The sequence below is a fragment of the Bubalus bubalis genome, chromosome 13 (genome assembly GCF_019923935.1).
Source record: "Bubalus bubalis isolate 160015118507 breed Murrah chromosome 13, NDDB_SH_1, whole genome shotgun sequence".
NCBI classification, from domain to species: Eukaryota; Metazoa; Chordata; class Mammalia; order Artiodactyla; family Bovidae; genus Bubalus; species Bubalus bubalis.
The window spans coordinates 14768507-14784838 of NC_059169.1; the positions used below are offsets into that span (position 1 = coordinate 14768507).

The 16332-nt window shown below is 43.9% G+C and overlaps 2 protein-coding genes across 2 annotated transcripts in view; one reads left to right on the plus strand and one right to left on the minus strand.

Annotated features, from left to right (window-relative positions):
- LOC123328868 (ATP-binding cassette sub-family C member 4) overlaps positions 1 to 16332 on the plus strand; it is a gene marked incomplete in the record, with an annotated part of 1148417 nt that overhangs the window by 21861 nt on the left and 1110224 nt on the right.
- Positions 2628 to 16332, minus strand: part of LOC123328865 (ATP-binding cassette sub-family C member 4) — a 69288-nt gene continuing 55583 nt past the window's right edge. The window contains exons 12-14 of the mRNA XM_044926910.2: positions 11881 to 11975; positions 11572 to 11658; positions 2628 to 2807 (exon numbers count right to left, since the gene is read on the minus strand). Coding sequence (XP_044782845.2) covers positions 2696 to 2807; positions 11572 to 11658; positions 11881 to 11975 — 294 coding nt within the window. The 3' untranslated portion in view covers positions 2628 to 2695. The remainder of the gene's footprint in view (positions 2808 to 11571; positions 11659 to 11880; positions 11976 to 16332) is intronic.

Sequence of the window (16332 nt, forward strand, 5' to 3'; positions counted from 1 at the left end):
CCCCCAAAATCACTGCAGATGGTGACTGCAGCCATGAAATTAAAAGACGCTTACTCCTTGGAAGGAAAGTTATGACCAACCTAGATAGCATATTCAAAAGCAGAGACATTACTTTGCCAACAAAAGTCCATCTAGTCAAGGCTGTGGTTTTTCCTGTGGTCATGTATGGATGTGAGAGCTGGACTGTGAAGAAGGCTGAGTGCTGAAGAATTGATGCTTTTGAACTGTGGTGTTGGAGAAGACTCTTCAGAGTCCCTTGGACTGCAAGGAGATCCAACCAGTCCATTCTGAAGGAGATCAGCCCTGGGATTTCTTTGGAAGCAATGATGCTAAAGCTGAAACTTCAGTACTTTGGCCACCTCAAGCGAAGAGTTGACTCATTGGAAAAGACTCTGATGCTGGGAGGGATTGATTGGGGGCAAGAGGAGAAGGGGATGACAGAGGATGAGATGGCTTGATGGCATCACTGACTCGATGGACGTGAGTCTGAGTGAACTCTGGGAGTTGGTGATGGACAGGGAGGCCTGGTGTGCTGCGATTCATGGGGTCCCAAAGAGTCAGACATGACTGAGCAACTGAACTGAACTGAAAACATCTAGGGACTGGTAAGTAGGTTATTCTCCTGTCCATGAATCCTGTGCTCATAACACTGTCAACACTGGGATTTACACACTAGAAGTGCCCCTTTTGTACATGAAATCAACTGCTCTCAAGCTTGAAAAACCTTAGCTCCTCTCCACATTCCTACAGGAGTGGAGAGGAGTCACATTCCTAGAGGAGACACATGGAACTGCTTCCAGAGAGACAGAGGTTCTGTATTTTAATAATCTTTCTTTGAGCAGAGATTTATTTCATAAGTCAAGTATCTGACCAAGGTTCTGTGGAACATTCAGGTGCTAAAGAAAAAGATGCTGAGGACCAGATGTAAATGAGCCAAAAAGTGAAGCATCAAACTACCACCAAGTCTGAAAACTTCTCACTAAACCCCACCTCCCAACTATGCTAGGAGCTGTGGGTTGGATGGTGCTGCCTCCTCAAAAAGATAAGTTCAAACGTGACACCTGTGAACATAACCTTATTTGGAAACAGGGTCTTTCCAGATGTAATCAAGTTAAGATGAGGTCACACTGGTGCAGGGTGACCCTAAATCCAATATGACTGATGATCTTATGAGAAGAGGCCCAGACACGGGGACAATGGCCAAGTGGTATCAGAGGCAGAGAACATAGTGCTGCAGTTGGAAGCCAAGGAACACAACGAAGGCTGGCTAACACCAGAGGCTGGAAGGAAGGATTCTCCCCTGGAGCCTTCAGGGAGAGCACAGCCCTGCCAGCACCTGAATTTGGGACCCGTAGGCTCCACAGCAGGGAGACGATAAACTTCCGCTGTTTTAAGTCACCCAGTTTGCAGTACTTGGTTACAGCAGCTCTAGAAACTAATACTCTAGCCTGACCCCACACTTCTGTCTTCTCAGCTTTACTAAGACCTGGAATTGCTTCTCCTGTCACCCCTCCAGTGACCATCAGAGAAATCTCTCAAATTTGATATCAGACCACATCGCTCTTCTGCTCTGGACCATCCAAGACTTCCATGCCAGTTCCAGTCCCCTGGCCACTGCTCAGAGACCAGGTCCCTCCACATCCCCTGCTCACTCTCCTCAGATATACTTGTCTTCCTGCTGTTCCTCCAACCTGCCAGTTCAGCTCCTTCCTCAGGACTCCCTGCCTCAGACCCCTCCCCTAGGTGACTGTGTGACCCCCACCTCCATGTCACTCAGACCCCATGAGGCACCGGCTCTTTAGAGAGGCTAGGATGTCACTCTCACTCCCTCTTTGTCACATCCGTCCCCATAAGAACAGGAGCCCCGTGAAGGCAGAGCCTTGTCCTCCTACTGCACACACGAGACCTGGGCAGGGAGACTAGCAACTGGAGACACCAGCAGAGAGGGCATCTCTGATCCAGGTGCTCGGCTACCCAACCTCACTTCTGGAGTTAATAGAAGATGCTCTTTAGGCAAACTATGTATGAGAATCTCTTGGATACCAACAGATGTTAGAATCTCTAATTTGTAAGTAATACACTTTGACTTAAGTCACGGAAGAGGAAAATAAAAAGTTCTAAATAAAATTGCATCATTATCCTTAACAAACTTCATTAGAGCAGGGATGATTCAATAATCCTGTGGTTGCACTCTTACACACTTTAGGGTTTATATGGCTTAGAGTGTAATAGTGACACTTCTACAGAGCTTTAGATTCATCCTCCAAGGTGTGAACACCAGCTCTGAGAAGAGGGTGAAAAACTGAGGGAGAAGAGGGTGTTTACCATGAATCCAAGGAAAGTGACCAGAAAGGAGGTCTGTCCTTCAACACTGCTGTTACTGCTGCTGCTGATGCTGCTAAGTCGCTTCAGTTGTGTCAGACTCTGTGCGACCCCATAGATGGCAGCCCAAACAGGTTCTGCCGTCCCTGGGATTTTCCAGGTAAGAACACTGGAGTGGGTTGCCATTTCCTTCTTCAATGCATGAAAGTGAAAAGTGAAAGTGAAGTCGCTCAGTCGTGTCCGACTCTTTGTGACCCCACAGACTGCAGCCTACTAGGCTCCTCCGTTCATGGGATTTTCCAGGCAAGAGTACTGGAGTGGGTTGCCATTGCCTTCTCCCAACACATCTGAAGGCTAGCAATTCCACAGACTTCTAGAAATTACTTACATCTTTCAATATCAGAATCTGACTTGCATCTTTTAGGTATTGCAACTGATGAGTGACTAAAATTGTGATCTTCTCCTTCAAGGCCTGACGAACACACCTATAAATGTAAAAGGTACAGAAACCAAAAGCACATTAATGGAGTGGCTCAAACTGAAAACATATTTTAAAAACAGTGAGACAAAGACCATATAGCAACCAAAGATCTTTAGTTTAAATGCCAAATCAATAATAAATAAACATAGTCAATTAATCCAACTAGGTTCTTAAATTTATCAGCAGCAAATTTGAATCTACTGCTACAAAAAATTCTTAAAATCAGTCCAGTGAAGGAGGCACTAACAGCTAAGTCTTTTCCTCTAAAACTCAGCTTAACAATTATTTACGTTTCATAAAGGAAAACAACTGAGTAATACTGAGATTTCAAAACTTGACTAAACTAAAACACTATTTTATCACTATTTGGGAATGGGAGAAGAGGGAGCCATGTCATTTAAAAATGTGTACATTCTTAGCTTTCTAGGTGATTATTTATAATTAATGATTGTTGGGGGCCAGTGTGAGGCACTCCGCCCATGGCAAAGGTCATGAGGAAGGAGGCTCGACATACGCAAAGGCGGGATCGAGCCTCAGGAGTCCCCCCTGGAAATCCTCGAGCATCTACCCCCATAACCAGAGCCTGCCTGCTTTACTACTTTGTGCTCCCACCTACACCTCTGACTTTACGGGGGGCTGTTCCCCACCACCTCTTTTGGAGAAGGAGTTGACCTAGAGCTCCAGTTAATAAAAACTCCTGGGTGTGACAAGAGTGTTTTAACCTACAAACTCCTCTGAAGTTTCTCTAGCCTGTCTGACAGGCTTGTCCGGCCACATGTGATTGCTCACAGCCTCCCAACCGTGAGAGGCATGAGATGCTTTAAACCTTCTAGAAACGAGTTCCTTAGAAAAGTTAGAAAACTATTAGTATAAGTATAATGGGCTGATTAGAAATTGTATTGGTGAAGGGTTTTTCATTTGTTGAGCCAATGTTTGTTGCTAAGTCTCCATATACCCTGCCCTTACCCACATTAATGAATATACAGAAGAAATAAGTATTAACCTTTGATATTAATCACGTTAGACTTTAGGCTAAGTAAATTCTTTCTTTAACTAAAACCCACTACACCCTCACCCTATAGGAATGTAACTTTATTTGGGTGGCGTCTGTTTTAAGACTAATCACCCCTGGAGAAATAAGTGTCCTGGCTGACTGACCACTGTCACAAGGAGAGGGTCATAAATTGTCAGCAGGCCCCCTGGCCAGAAGATGATGTAACACCCCTAAGACCTCTGTATACATTTGTATGAAGCACCTGACTTTGATAAAAGTCAGGACTGCTGACCCCACGTGACTTTTGAATAACATCTTAATGTATAAAAGTAGACCATGGAAAATAAAGAATGGAGATCAGTTTCTCGAAATACTGGTCTCCCCATGTCGCTCTCTCTCTCTCACTCTGGCTGAGTCTCCATCTGGAGCGCGGAACCCACCATGCTTACTAATTATGACTGGGCTTCTAAGATCCGACCGGGGAGGCCTCAGTGTCTCCTCTCCTTCGGGAGAACAGAAGGACGCCTGCGGCCTACGTAAGTGGTGCAAGCTTCTTATTTTGAAGTTTTATTGGTCTCCCGCGTAAACCAAGCTACTCAGCCTCTTTTCTCCACTGAATTTTCCTACTGAGCTATCCTTATTCTATTACTCTTTACATTTTTTATTAATATCTAATTGAAGCTATTGTATCCTGATCCTCGCTGATGCTGTCCCCACTTCGAACTCCCTAGATCAGCCGAGGCTAGACCCCGGCAAATGATGTAAATATTCACAACAAAAAAATAATCAATTCTTGGTAATCTTTGCCAGAGTGCATTTGCTAGACACTTCTTCCCAAAGAATGTTAGATATAAAATAAATGTCAGCATGGCCTCTGTCAGTCTCTACAACAATCCCAGTTCCATCTAGAAAGCAAATCTTCTTTCATTAGGACTGAACACCTTCCAAACATGAAAGTAAAAGAACAGAATCCGAATGGCCCAAATCACAGTGGAAATCATCCAGTGGCTCAGAGGACCCATCAGTTCTCTTAGTCAAGACACCCTCAGTATTCAACCTTAAATTTTTTTCACAGTAAAAAAACTACTCCTACATTTCAAATGTAGACCCCTAGGGACTCAGCTGTAGTCTCATCCCACAGGATTCACAACCCCTCCAGGGAAGCAAATGGCTGAGTCTGGGGCCCTGGTGACTACAGGCAGGGCTCCAGGCAGGTACTCTGGGTGCCCCAGCCCCTCGCAGAGCAAATCTCAGGAACCTGGGCCACAGCTCAGCCTGTGAGTGAGTCAGATGGAGAGTCTGGAGTCAGCAGACTGCATCTCAGCCCCTCTCACAAAACTGACGTCAGACGAGCAACCCAAACTCAATTTTTCATCTCAAAACACGGTCAATGACAACTCATCCACACATTCTGAAAAATCAAACCACCAATCCACTCAGTAAAGGTCAGGCCCCTTCTTCACTCCTCCATAACCACAAGCAGTCATGTGCTTTGGACTCAGGATAGAAAAGTCCTAAGGGGACACTCTGGACACTGGGTCTGTGATCAAAAGCAAGACCCCTGGATGTAGAAACATACACCATTGCTTCATTAAGTCCAAAAGGATTCATTCTCACCTTTTGACATCCGTCAGCTCAGTGTTCATACCTGTTTCTTGATTAACACCTTTTCAACTTAGAACTAAAATTTTCAAACAGAATTTTTTCTCCTTAATTCATAATTGCCTGCCAATAGTCCCTAAAGGTGGATGTTAATCAAATATGATGGGGTGTTATGTCCAAGATGAATCAACCCAAAAGTTTAAGATGTTTTCTTCCTAACATTCCATCACAGATAAGGTAATACAAGTAATTACAATGAAGTGATCAGTTGATGGCTTGGAACTTTTCCTAAATAATGCTTTCATCCAAGTCACTAAAAAAATACACTCTTTTCCAAGTTTTTAAAGATTTCCAAGTCATGCCATAGAAATGATTGAGTCAGCAACCAGATGAATAACAGTTATTCCTATATAAAGGCTGTATTAATTCTATGATCCCACATATAATCCTATATAAGGGCTGTATTAAGAGGGGACACATCCCGTGGTGAAGGTGATACAAATAAGACAGGGAGAGTCCCCACCTCCATTCATTCAATCAGCAGAGGTTTGTTGAGGAGCCAGGCACTGTCCTAAGTGCTGAGGACCCACCCACAGGTCAATATAGAAGAGAATACTCTGCACCGTGTAGAGGACACCCTGAACAAGTATAGAAAATGTGCTATTGGGCTGTGACCTGTGCTCTGAAGGAAAAACAAGGGGAGTTGCTGTCTTAGATGTGGAGACATGGGAGCCCTGTGACTATCTAGGGAAACATCCTGGAAGAAGGCACAGCAGGTGCAGGGTTCCTGGGACAGAAGATGCTGGGCTGAGGCACCTTCCTGCATTCATAGTGTATAGGTAGCAGGGGGACTCATAAATCGTCAAGTGCACCCACTGAGGGCTGTGGGAAGATGAAAGGCAGGGCGCCCCCTGGAGGAGAAGGAGGGAATGGCAGGTCCCTTCTTCCACCTTCCTTCTGTGTCCTGTGCACTGCTCCCTTGCTCTGAACAGAGGGACCAGGGTGTACAGACAGACGGGGGTGAGAAAGGAGCCCCACAGAGCCAGCACACCTGGATACTGAGTGGGTGTGGGGACGAGCTGGAAAGGCTGATGGGGGCAGAAGAAGCCTGTTTGAGGAGCTGGAGCTGCTTCCTTAATGGGGCGGGGTGGGGGGTGGGGGGTGGGCAATGTCCATAAAGGGCTGGAGCATGTGGTGAGCTGTGTAGACAGCAGTGTGGGAGTCTGATTAGGACAGACCCCAAGAGCTGATGATACAGGAGGCAGGGGTCTGGTGATATGGGGCTGAACCAGGATGGGATCCATGGCTGGACACAGGTGAGACTGCATCAGTTCATGTAAGGCCCCTCACCTTCTGTAGGTGCTAGAATCCACCATGTTCACAGCATAAAGTTGTAAAAGTCATGAACCTCAATGACCTTGGATATAAATTCATGACTGAAGGAAACTGTTAACAGCAAGTAGAAGTGTAATTCATTCACTTTTAATACAAAACCCTCCCCAAGACCAAGTTTCCACACAACCACCATATCTCACAGCATATTGTTCCATCTGATTCTCTAACTTGAGAACACTCTCCAGTTGCTGCTGAGTAGTTTCCTAAATTGCTTTCACACTCTCTGCTTTAAATTTCCCTAGAGAGTGTGTGGTTCTGATTATGAACAACAGTCTTAAGCTTGCTTCTATCAAGTATATATCCAAAGTGGTACACCCAAAATATTTGAGAGGATTTTATAAATATCTCCTGTGTTTGAAAAAGAACTCAGGAGAACTTCTGTGATCAGCACACTCTACTTGGCACCAAAATGCCTCGCTCTCCTCTCCCTGTGACATGGATGCTATGACCAACAGAATCTGTTCCTGCATTGATGGAGAACATGTGCAGATGCTCACAAGATGGGGTAACCGCATTTGTGAGTTCAGGGTGGGGTACTTGGAACAAGGAGGCTAAGATACTCATGACGCCAGGAGGGTGGGGGTGAGGAATCCCTGTCACAGCATTAGCGCCTGTCACTGAACTCATGACAAGACACAAGACACTTCTCTAAGAGAAAATTCATCAAGTCATGAACAGGAGAGGCTGGGAAAGGAGGGTCAGATCAGAGCTGGAGGCCATGCCATGTGTCATTCACCCTGTTCTCTCCTGTTCTCGAAGATTCAGTGCTACTCTGCAGGTTTGTGTGTATGTGTGTTACAATATACCTAACATGAAATTTGCCATTTTAATCATATAGCCATATAGTGGCATTAAGTACATTCACATTGTTATGCAGCCATCACTACCATCCATCTCCACAACTCTTTCATCACCCCAACACTAAGAACATCTTATATTTGGGCAGTTTCCAGCAAAGTCTAAAAATCCGCGGTTAGTGGATGTGGAATCCCAGCTCCTTGTGTCCAGAGCTCAGAGCTCCTCACATACCTACTGACTCTGCTGAAGTCTTTTTACTTTGCTATTCTAGGCCTGCTCTACACCAATCATGTCCCCCTCAAATTCACACATCATGTTAGTTATTAGCACCTTAGAATTTGGTGACAGGGACCATAAAGAAGTAATTGTTACCCTTAAATACACTGCACCTAATCTGATCTGACTGGTGTGCTTAGATGAAGAGGAGACTAAGACATAAGGACAGAAACACAGGCATGTAAATCAATGAAGTTAGAATACAACCTCCCACCATGCACAAAATAAACTAAAAATGGCTTAAAGACTTTATCATTAGATGTGACACCATAAAACTCCTAGAAGAGATTAAAGGCAAAATATTCTCTGACATAAATTATACTTATGTTTTCTTAGGTCAGTCTTCTAAGGCAATAGAAATATAAACAAAAATATGGTGGCTCAGTGGTAAAGAATCCACCTGCCAGTGCAGGAGACACAGGATCCATTCCTGGTCCCAGAAGATCCCACATGCTGAGCTCTGGAGCCCAGGAGCTGGAACCACTGAGCCCACACATGCTAGACCCCATGCTCTGCAACAAGAGAAGCCATCTCAATGAGAAGTCCACACACCACAAATAGAGAGTAGTCCCTGCTCGTCACAACTAGAGAAAAACCATCACAGCAACAAAGACCAGGTATGGCCACAATTTTTTTTTTAATTAAAAAAATAAACAAATAGGACCTAATCAAATTTACAAGATTTTGCACAGCAAAGGAAACCATAAACACAATGAAGAGACAACCTATAGACTGGGAAAAAATATTTGCAAATGATGTGACCAACAAGGGCTTAATTTCTAAAATATACAAACAGCTCATACAACTGAACAACAACAAAATCTGATCAAAAAATGTGCAGAAGACTAAATAGACACTTTTCCAAAAGACACATACAGACGGCCAATAGGCACATGTAAAGGAGCTCACCGTTGTGAATTATCAGAGAAATGCAAATCAAAACTACAATGAGGCATCACCTCACACCAGTTAGAATGGTCAACACTAAAATAACAATGGCTGAGAGGGTGTGGAGAAAAGGGAGCCCTCCTACACTACTGCTGGGAATGAAAGTTGCTTCAGGCACTGTAGAAAACAGCATGGAGGGTCCGCAGAAAACTAAAAGTAGAATTACTTTATATTCCAGTAATCCCACTCCTGGGCATATATATGCACAAAACCATACACCAAAAAAGACATGTATCCCTATATTCATAGCAGCTCTATTCACAATAGCCAAACATGGAAACAACGTAATGTCCACCGACAGACGAATGGTTGTGGTACATGGAGATAATGTAATACTACTCAGCCATAAAAAAAGGAAAAAGAATGCCAGTTGCAGAAACATGGATGGACCTGGAGATTATCATACCAAGTGAAGTAAGTCAGAACGAGAAAGACAAATGTCATATGATATCACTTACATGTAGAATCTAAAATATGGCAATAATGAACCTATTGACAAAACAGAAACAGACTCACAGATATAGTGAACAGACTTATGGTTGCATGGGTGGAAGGGGTGTGGGGAGGGATGGACTGGGAATTTGGGGTTAGCAGAATGCGAAGTATTATGTGTAGAATGGATAAACAACAAGGTCCTACAGTATAGTGTAGCGAGCTATATTTTATATTCCAAGATAAACCATAATGGAAAAGAATATTAAAAATAATGTATGTATGTATATAACTGAGTAACTTTGCCATACAAAGAACTTAACACAATAACGTAACTCAATTATATTTTAATATTTTTTTTTTAAAGGACAGAGACAGGGGTGCACATGGACAGAAGATCATATGAGGACACACCAAGGCAGATGCCACCAGCAGCCAAGGACAACGTTCTCATCAGAAACCAAACCTGCCTACACGGCCAACTTCCAGCCTCAAGGACTGTGAGAAAATGAATTTCTGTTCTTTAAGCACCCCAACTGTGACAACTTGCTATAGACTGAATGTTTTTGTCCTCAAAATTCATATATTGAAACCTAATTCCCACTGTGTACTAGAAGTGTAGCTATTGGGAGGTGACAGGTCATGAGGGTGGAGCCAACATGAGAGATTAGTGCCCTTACAAAGGGGACCCACAGGGCTCCCTCACCCCTTCCCCACGTGAGGACATGGGAATCGTGCCCTCACCAGACGCTGAATCTCTCAGCACACTCAGCTTGGACTTTTCCAGCCTCCAGAATCCTGAGGGATAAATTTCTGTTTTTTATAAGCTGCCCAGGCTGTGGTCTCCTGTGAGAGCAGCCTGGACAGACAGCCCCAGCAAAGTAATACAGAACCTGACAGCGAGAATTTCCAAATAGCTTCTCTCTGCCAAACACCCCACCTCCTTCAGACAAGGACATACCTGCTGTTCTCCTTACAGCCCTGTTTCCTCCTCCCTCCATACCTGAGCTTCTACTCTTCCTTCAGCAAAGGAACTGGGTCCTCTTCTCGGCCTCCACACACCTGCCCAGCCTGCAGGCCCCCAGGGCACTTCCCTCCCAGCCCTGGGCACAGGGAGCTTTCCAACTTCAGTGAAAGTCTCCAGCTGCCACTTCCACTTAGCATTTACTGTATCCTGTATCAAAACTCTCTAAACCTTGACTCTGCTGAGCTTTCCCCTGGCATCTGTCTTAAGAAGCTCCACACAGAGACAGGTTCCTTAGTGGCAGGAATGAGAGCTGTGTCCTAGTCTCCCTTGTTCTGCCCAGTGTGGGTCATTCCCCTCTCCTGCATCACTGTCCTCCTTGTAAAGTAAGAGGTTCTATGCAGGAACACCTGTAAGGGTATTGATCTCAGTGCATACAGCAGGGTGCTGATATGCAGCTGGAAGGCTCATTGTCTTTAACAAGGTGAACAACAGCAAGGGAACTAACCATGGGGTAGATGTGGAGGCTGCTTCAGAAAAAGCGAATTCATGAGACTTTCAAAGACGCCAGTCTAGACTCCACCAGAGGCCTCAGTCAGCATGTATTGGGACAGAGAAGCAACAGAACTGTTCTCCAGGAGTTCTGTGGCCAAGAAAGAGCCACTGACAACAAATTCCAGAAACACAAAGTAAGAGTCAGGACTTCAGAAAGATTCCAAAAGATACTGAGTTTCAAATTCAAGTTAATCCTACATGTGAGTCTAAGTATTAATTTTAGTAAGCATCCATGAAGAAATGTTAAATAATTGAGCCATACTCAGATGTGGAATAAATCATTTGTAAATACTTTACTAAGTATTTCTAAACCAACAGAATAATAACCATAAACCAACAGGGTCTTTCCACGGAAGCCCTATGTCTGTACTGAAAAATTCACTTCTAATGTGCCTTCAGCAAATGACAAAGGAAAAGAATTGGCAGCCCATTACCAGGTTACCAAGTTCTACTCTCTGATTTAAAAACTTTACATCATCCTTCTTATCCCTGGGGTCTGGATCCATCCACAATGTCTGAATCCATCAAGTGCAAGTAACGGGGGAATTTGTCATGTATTCCTCACTCCCTAAAGCATGGACCCCACTGTCCTACACACACTGGAAGCAATTGCTGTATTTTCCTGTCCTGACCTCATCATGATGCAAAATTTCTCTATGATGGATCTTCTGTGGAGGGAAGGGAGGGACACCAGGGCAGAGTGAGCTGAGTCTCCTGGAGCACAAAGGCTTTCCTGAGCTCTCTTCCCTGATCTCTACAGGGTTCCTGGAAAGCAGAGATGATAGAAAACAGGAGCAAACTCACAGTTCAAACAAGTGCCTGCTGACTCTTGTGTCCACTGCACTGAGCGGATCGTCCAGGAGGTAGATGTCTGCGTCCTGATACACAGCTCTAGAAAACATAGAGAGACGTCAGGAGAGGACACTTCACACTGCCTGGGTCTCATCTCTGAATCATGATGGTATCTAACAACTCCGGGTTCCTTCTACAAGCCTAGGGAAAGGGCCAAGACCCTGCTTCACACAGGCCCACCTTGTGAGCGGGGTCTGTGTGCTTAGGTCCACTAGAAGCCGCAGAGGAGGAAGGGCAGATGGCAACTGAAACCCCACTTACCTGGTGAGGCTGACCCGGGCTTTCTGTCCTTCACTCAGTGGGGTTCCTCCATCTCCTGTCACAGTTAGATCTCTTTCCTTCAAATTCTGCAAATCCTGTATGGAGATAGAAAAGGGAAAAAAGAAAAAGATTTAAAATGTGTTCTCCTGCCATCCTAACCTTTTAGCATCAGTTCTTCATACAAGTGTTTAATCAACAACAATGGGCTTATTTCATAGTGACTAAACAGAAAGTGAAGAGGAACTAAAAAAGCCTCTTGATGAAAGTGAAAGTGGAGAGTGAAAAAGTTGGCTTAAAGCTCAACATTCAGAAAACTAAGATCATGGCATCTGGTCCCATCACTTCATGGGAAATAGATGGGGAAACAGTGGAAACAGTGGCTGACTTTATTTTGGGGGGCTCCAAAATCATTGCAGATGGTGACTGCAGCCATGAAATTAAAAGATGCTTACTCCTTGGAAGGAAAGTTATGACCAACCTAGATAGCATATTGAAAAGCAGAGACATTACTTTGCCAACAAAGGTCCATCTAGTCAAGGCTATGGTTTTCCCAGTAGTCATGTATGGATGTGAGAGCTGGACTGTGAAGAAGGCTGAGCACTGAAGAATTGATGCTTTTGAACTGTGGTGTTGGAGAAGACTCTTGAGAGTCCTTGCACTGCAAGGAGATCCAACCAGTCCATTCTGAAGGAGATCAGCCCTGGGATTTCTTTGGAAGCAATGATGCTAAAGCTGAACCTCCAGTACTTTGGCCACCTCATGTGAAGAGTTGACTCATTGGAAAAGACTCTGATGCTAGGAGGGATTGGGGGCAGGAGGAGAAGGGGATGACAGAGGATGAGATGGCTGAATGGCATCACTGACTCAATGGACGTGAGTCTGAGTGAACTCCGTGAGTTGGTGATGGACAGGGAGGCCTGGCGTGCTGCGATTCATGGGGTACCAAAGAGTCAGACATGACTGAGCAATTGAACTGAACTGAACTGAAACTGTAACAAGGAAAATTAAAAAACTTCTCAGGGCTTTTCATTTGTTTTCATTCTATATTTTTTTCAAAGCATTTATGCATTTAACCATTTCAACAGGTATTTATTGAGGATTGACTATACATGAGCCATTGTTCTGAGAACAGTGAATTCAGCCATGAGGAAACAGAATGCCTAGAATTCCTCTCCACGGTGGGAGAGAGACAATATGGAAAATAAGCCTGAGTGCAAGTACTGAGGATGAGAAGGAAAAGGAAGCTGCTCAGGGGGATGGAGAGTGAAGGAGGGAGTCCACACTGGGGTGTGAGGCCTCTGCTCAGAGGGGGCTGTGAGCAGATCTAGGGGGGAGGGGCAGGGGCTCAGGCAGACCTGGAGATGCTGCTCCTTACAGAGGCAGGGCCGAGTGCAGGGGCCACAGGGAGATGACCAAGGGGTTCAGGACGAGGAGGCCAGGAGAGCAGAGTAAGAATGAGGGGAGTAAGGGCAGAGACAGAGCAGGAGACTGGTGTCACTGCCAGTAAAGGGGGGAGGGGAAGGGGAGGAGAGACCTGGTCTGAGGTTTTTAAGGAATCACTTCTGTGCTTTGCAATAAACAGACAGTAAGATTGGTTTATTTTTTTGGACAGGGGGAATGATGAGGGCAGATACAAGGGAGGAGGCTACTAGAATAATTTAGGGAGCAGTGGAAATGGAGAGACAGGGTCATACTCCAGACATACTTGGAAGGTGGAGTCTGTAAAACCTGCTGACAGGACGGGTGGGTTGTAAGAGAAGAGGAGTGTGATGTTTGGGGTGAGGAAGGGGAAGGACAGGGTCACCATTTACTGAGTTGCAGATGATGATGGAGGCAGATTTAGGACACTTCTCTTGTGGACAAGCAGAAATGACCTCTCAGTGATATCACTGTGCAGCTGGACATGCAAGTGTGAAGGTCTGTGCTAGAGACACAGGTGTGAGAGCTGGTGGTCCAGGCTGGTGAAAGCACAGGACTTGTTTTATCTTAAATTGCCAGTTTTGCTGATTTTGGTCTCCACTTCCCATTTTCAGAGAAGGGATGAAACCTGACCCAAGTCTTCACAGTACTTAAGGCAAGTCATAGTGTGACAGACGACGTCTGTCCAAGAAATGGAAACAGAAAAAGCAGGCTGGGCAGGAAAACCAAAAGGAAAGAAACAACGTGCTGAGGGACACCAAGCAGATCAGCTGGACTAAGTAGATCTTTGCCCATGGAAGCAGGAAACACTCAAAGTTAAGAAGGATATGAAGTTTTGGCTTGAGGATCTGGGAATCTATCATAAGTTATAATTGAGTATTATTTAATAAGTAGACAAATCAGTCTATTTTTCCCCAAAGTATCTGGGAAAATGTTTTGTTTTTCTTTTTTTTTTTTTTTTAAATGACAAGAAAATCCCCAAAATGACCAGGTAACAATCAGGTTTAAGTTACACAGTTATTACATGGGAAATCATTACTTCAAATTATCTATTAAACCCCTCAGGCATCAACCTAAGATACACAGCAGTACCTTTCTGCAGATGACACCCTCACTTCTTTTTTTGTTTTATTTTTTTGTTTTGTTTTGTTTTGACTTTTTTTTAAATTTTATTTTATTTTTAAACTTTACAAAATTGTATTAGTTTTTCCAAAGATCAAAATGAATCCACCACAGGTATACATGTGTTCCCCATCTTCTGTCTCTACTTTAGAAATATGCAGAGAAAGATATGTAGCACACTGGGGTCTCCATGATAAACAAGTCCTCTGATCTCCCTAAGTCTCATTTTCCTCTTCTACATAATGTGCTGCAGAAACCAGAATCACTAAACTCAAGCTGTGAGAATATAAGGAAGTGTATGAACACCCTCCATAAATGGAAAAAGGACATGAATTGATTATAACTTGCTATTGGTGACTGATGTCTATTTTCTCTTCCAACCAACAGTGGGATCCCATGCACAGTGTGGATCACAATATGCAAAGCATACGACCACAAGGAAAAGATAGAGACTGTCTCCATCATAACCCTCCCTGACAGCCACAAAGACATACAGACACACACAGGTTTCCTGCTCACTCAGAGCTTAACTTGGGTGCATCCAATGAAGGGCAGCAATTGCTCTGTTGTGAAAATTCATCATTGTGTCACTTCCTCCTTCTGGAGCTCAGAAATTAATACCATCTCTTGCTTTGGTTTTCATGAACAACAACAAACCATTTTAAGATAGGTTCCAAGCCTTATACATACACACACACACACACACACACACACACACACACACACACACCCGAGTTACTTGGCCTCCATTTCACTGATGACAGTCCTTACAAACTGTTCCACTTAATTTTTATGCTTTGATTTTACATTGTTTTTGTTTCTTTCTCAAAATAGTAACATATCATAACACAAAAATCTTAACCATGTTCTAGAAAAGGCATATAAATCCACTCTTTTAATTAGTACATGAGGGGATAGAAACAGGCTCTCTTCAACTCTGGTGGTAGGACTTCAAGTGTGTTGGTGACTCTGAAATTATTAATGCATGAGCCCCACATGGGCAAAGCATTTCAGAGGATTTGAAGTAAAATCCAAGGCAGGCTAATTTCCCAGTCACCATTTTCTGATTAAATTAGAGGGAAAAGCCTGACTTGAGCATATATTACAATTCCTCCCACTGACAGGAAGGTGTTTTTATTCATGTTATTTTCCTCTAAGTTAAATTTCACCAATTTTCACTGAAGAATAGATACACAAATGAGAGGCAGACTAGGAAACAGTGACACTGGTTTGATGCCATCATCCAGAAGCTCACCCAAGGCCCTTCAGCGATGGTGGAGACTTACAGTAGAAACACTGTTTTGTAGAAAGCTTTCACTTTCATGTCAGGTTCAAAGGATTTGCTAATAAAATAAGCCATTTGTTATATACAAATAAATAATACCAATATTTATTATAGAATTATCTAGCTTACTTTCAATATACTAATTTTAAAAGAAAAGAGAAATAGAAACAGCAGAGGATACATCATCAAATTGGGTTCTGACCAACGTCCAGATTCAAACAGTGCTGAGAAGTCCCATTACACAGCACATCTGGGGTCTCAATTTGTTACTGAATCCAAGCTCACTCTGCTCGCCACAGAGGCTAGAGAGATGAGGGGTTGAGGCCAGGAAGAAGAGAATTTATTTGCGGAGCCCGCTGACTGAGAAGATGCCAAGCTAGGGCCTCAAAATAACCATCTTATCGGGGTCTAGATGCCAGGTTCTTTTATAGATCAGAGATGGGGAGGTGTGGAAGCAAAGTAAAAAGGCCATTAATCTTGCAAATCTCCTAGAATGGCAATAATCAGGCAGAGGATGTGTTAATTTCTTCCTTCCTGCCCTCTACAGGTGGTCAGGATTCTGAACCAAGGCACTTAATTTAACAGGCAGAGGAGCAGGATTCTTTGAGGTAGGACATTCAGTATGA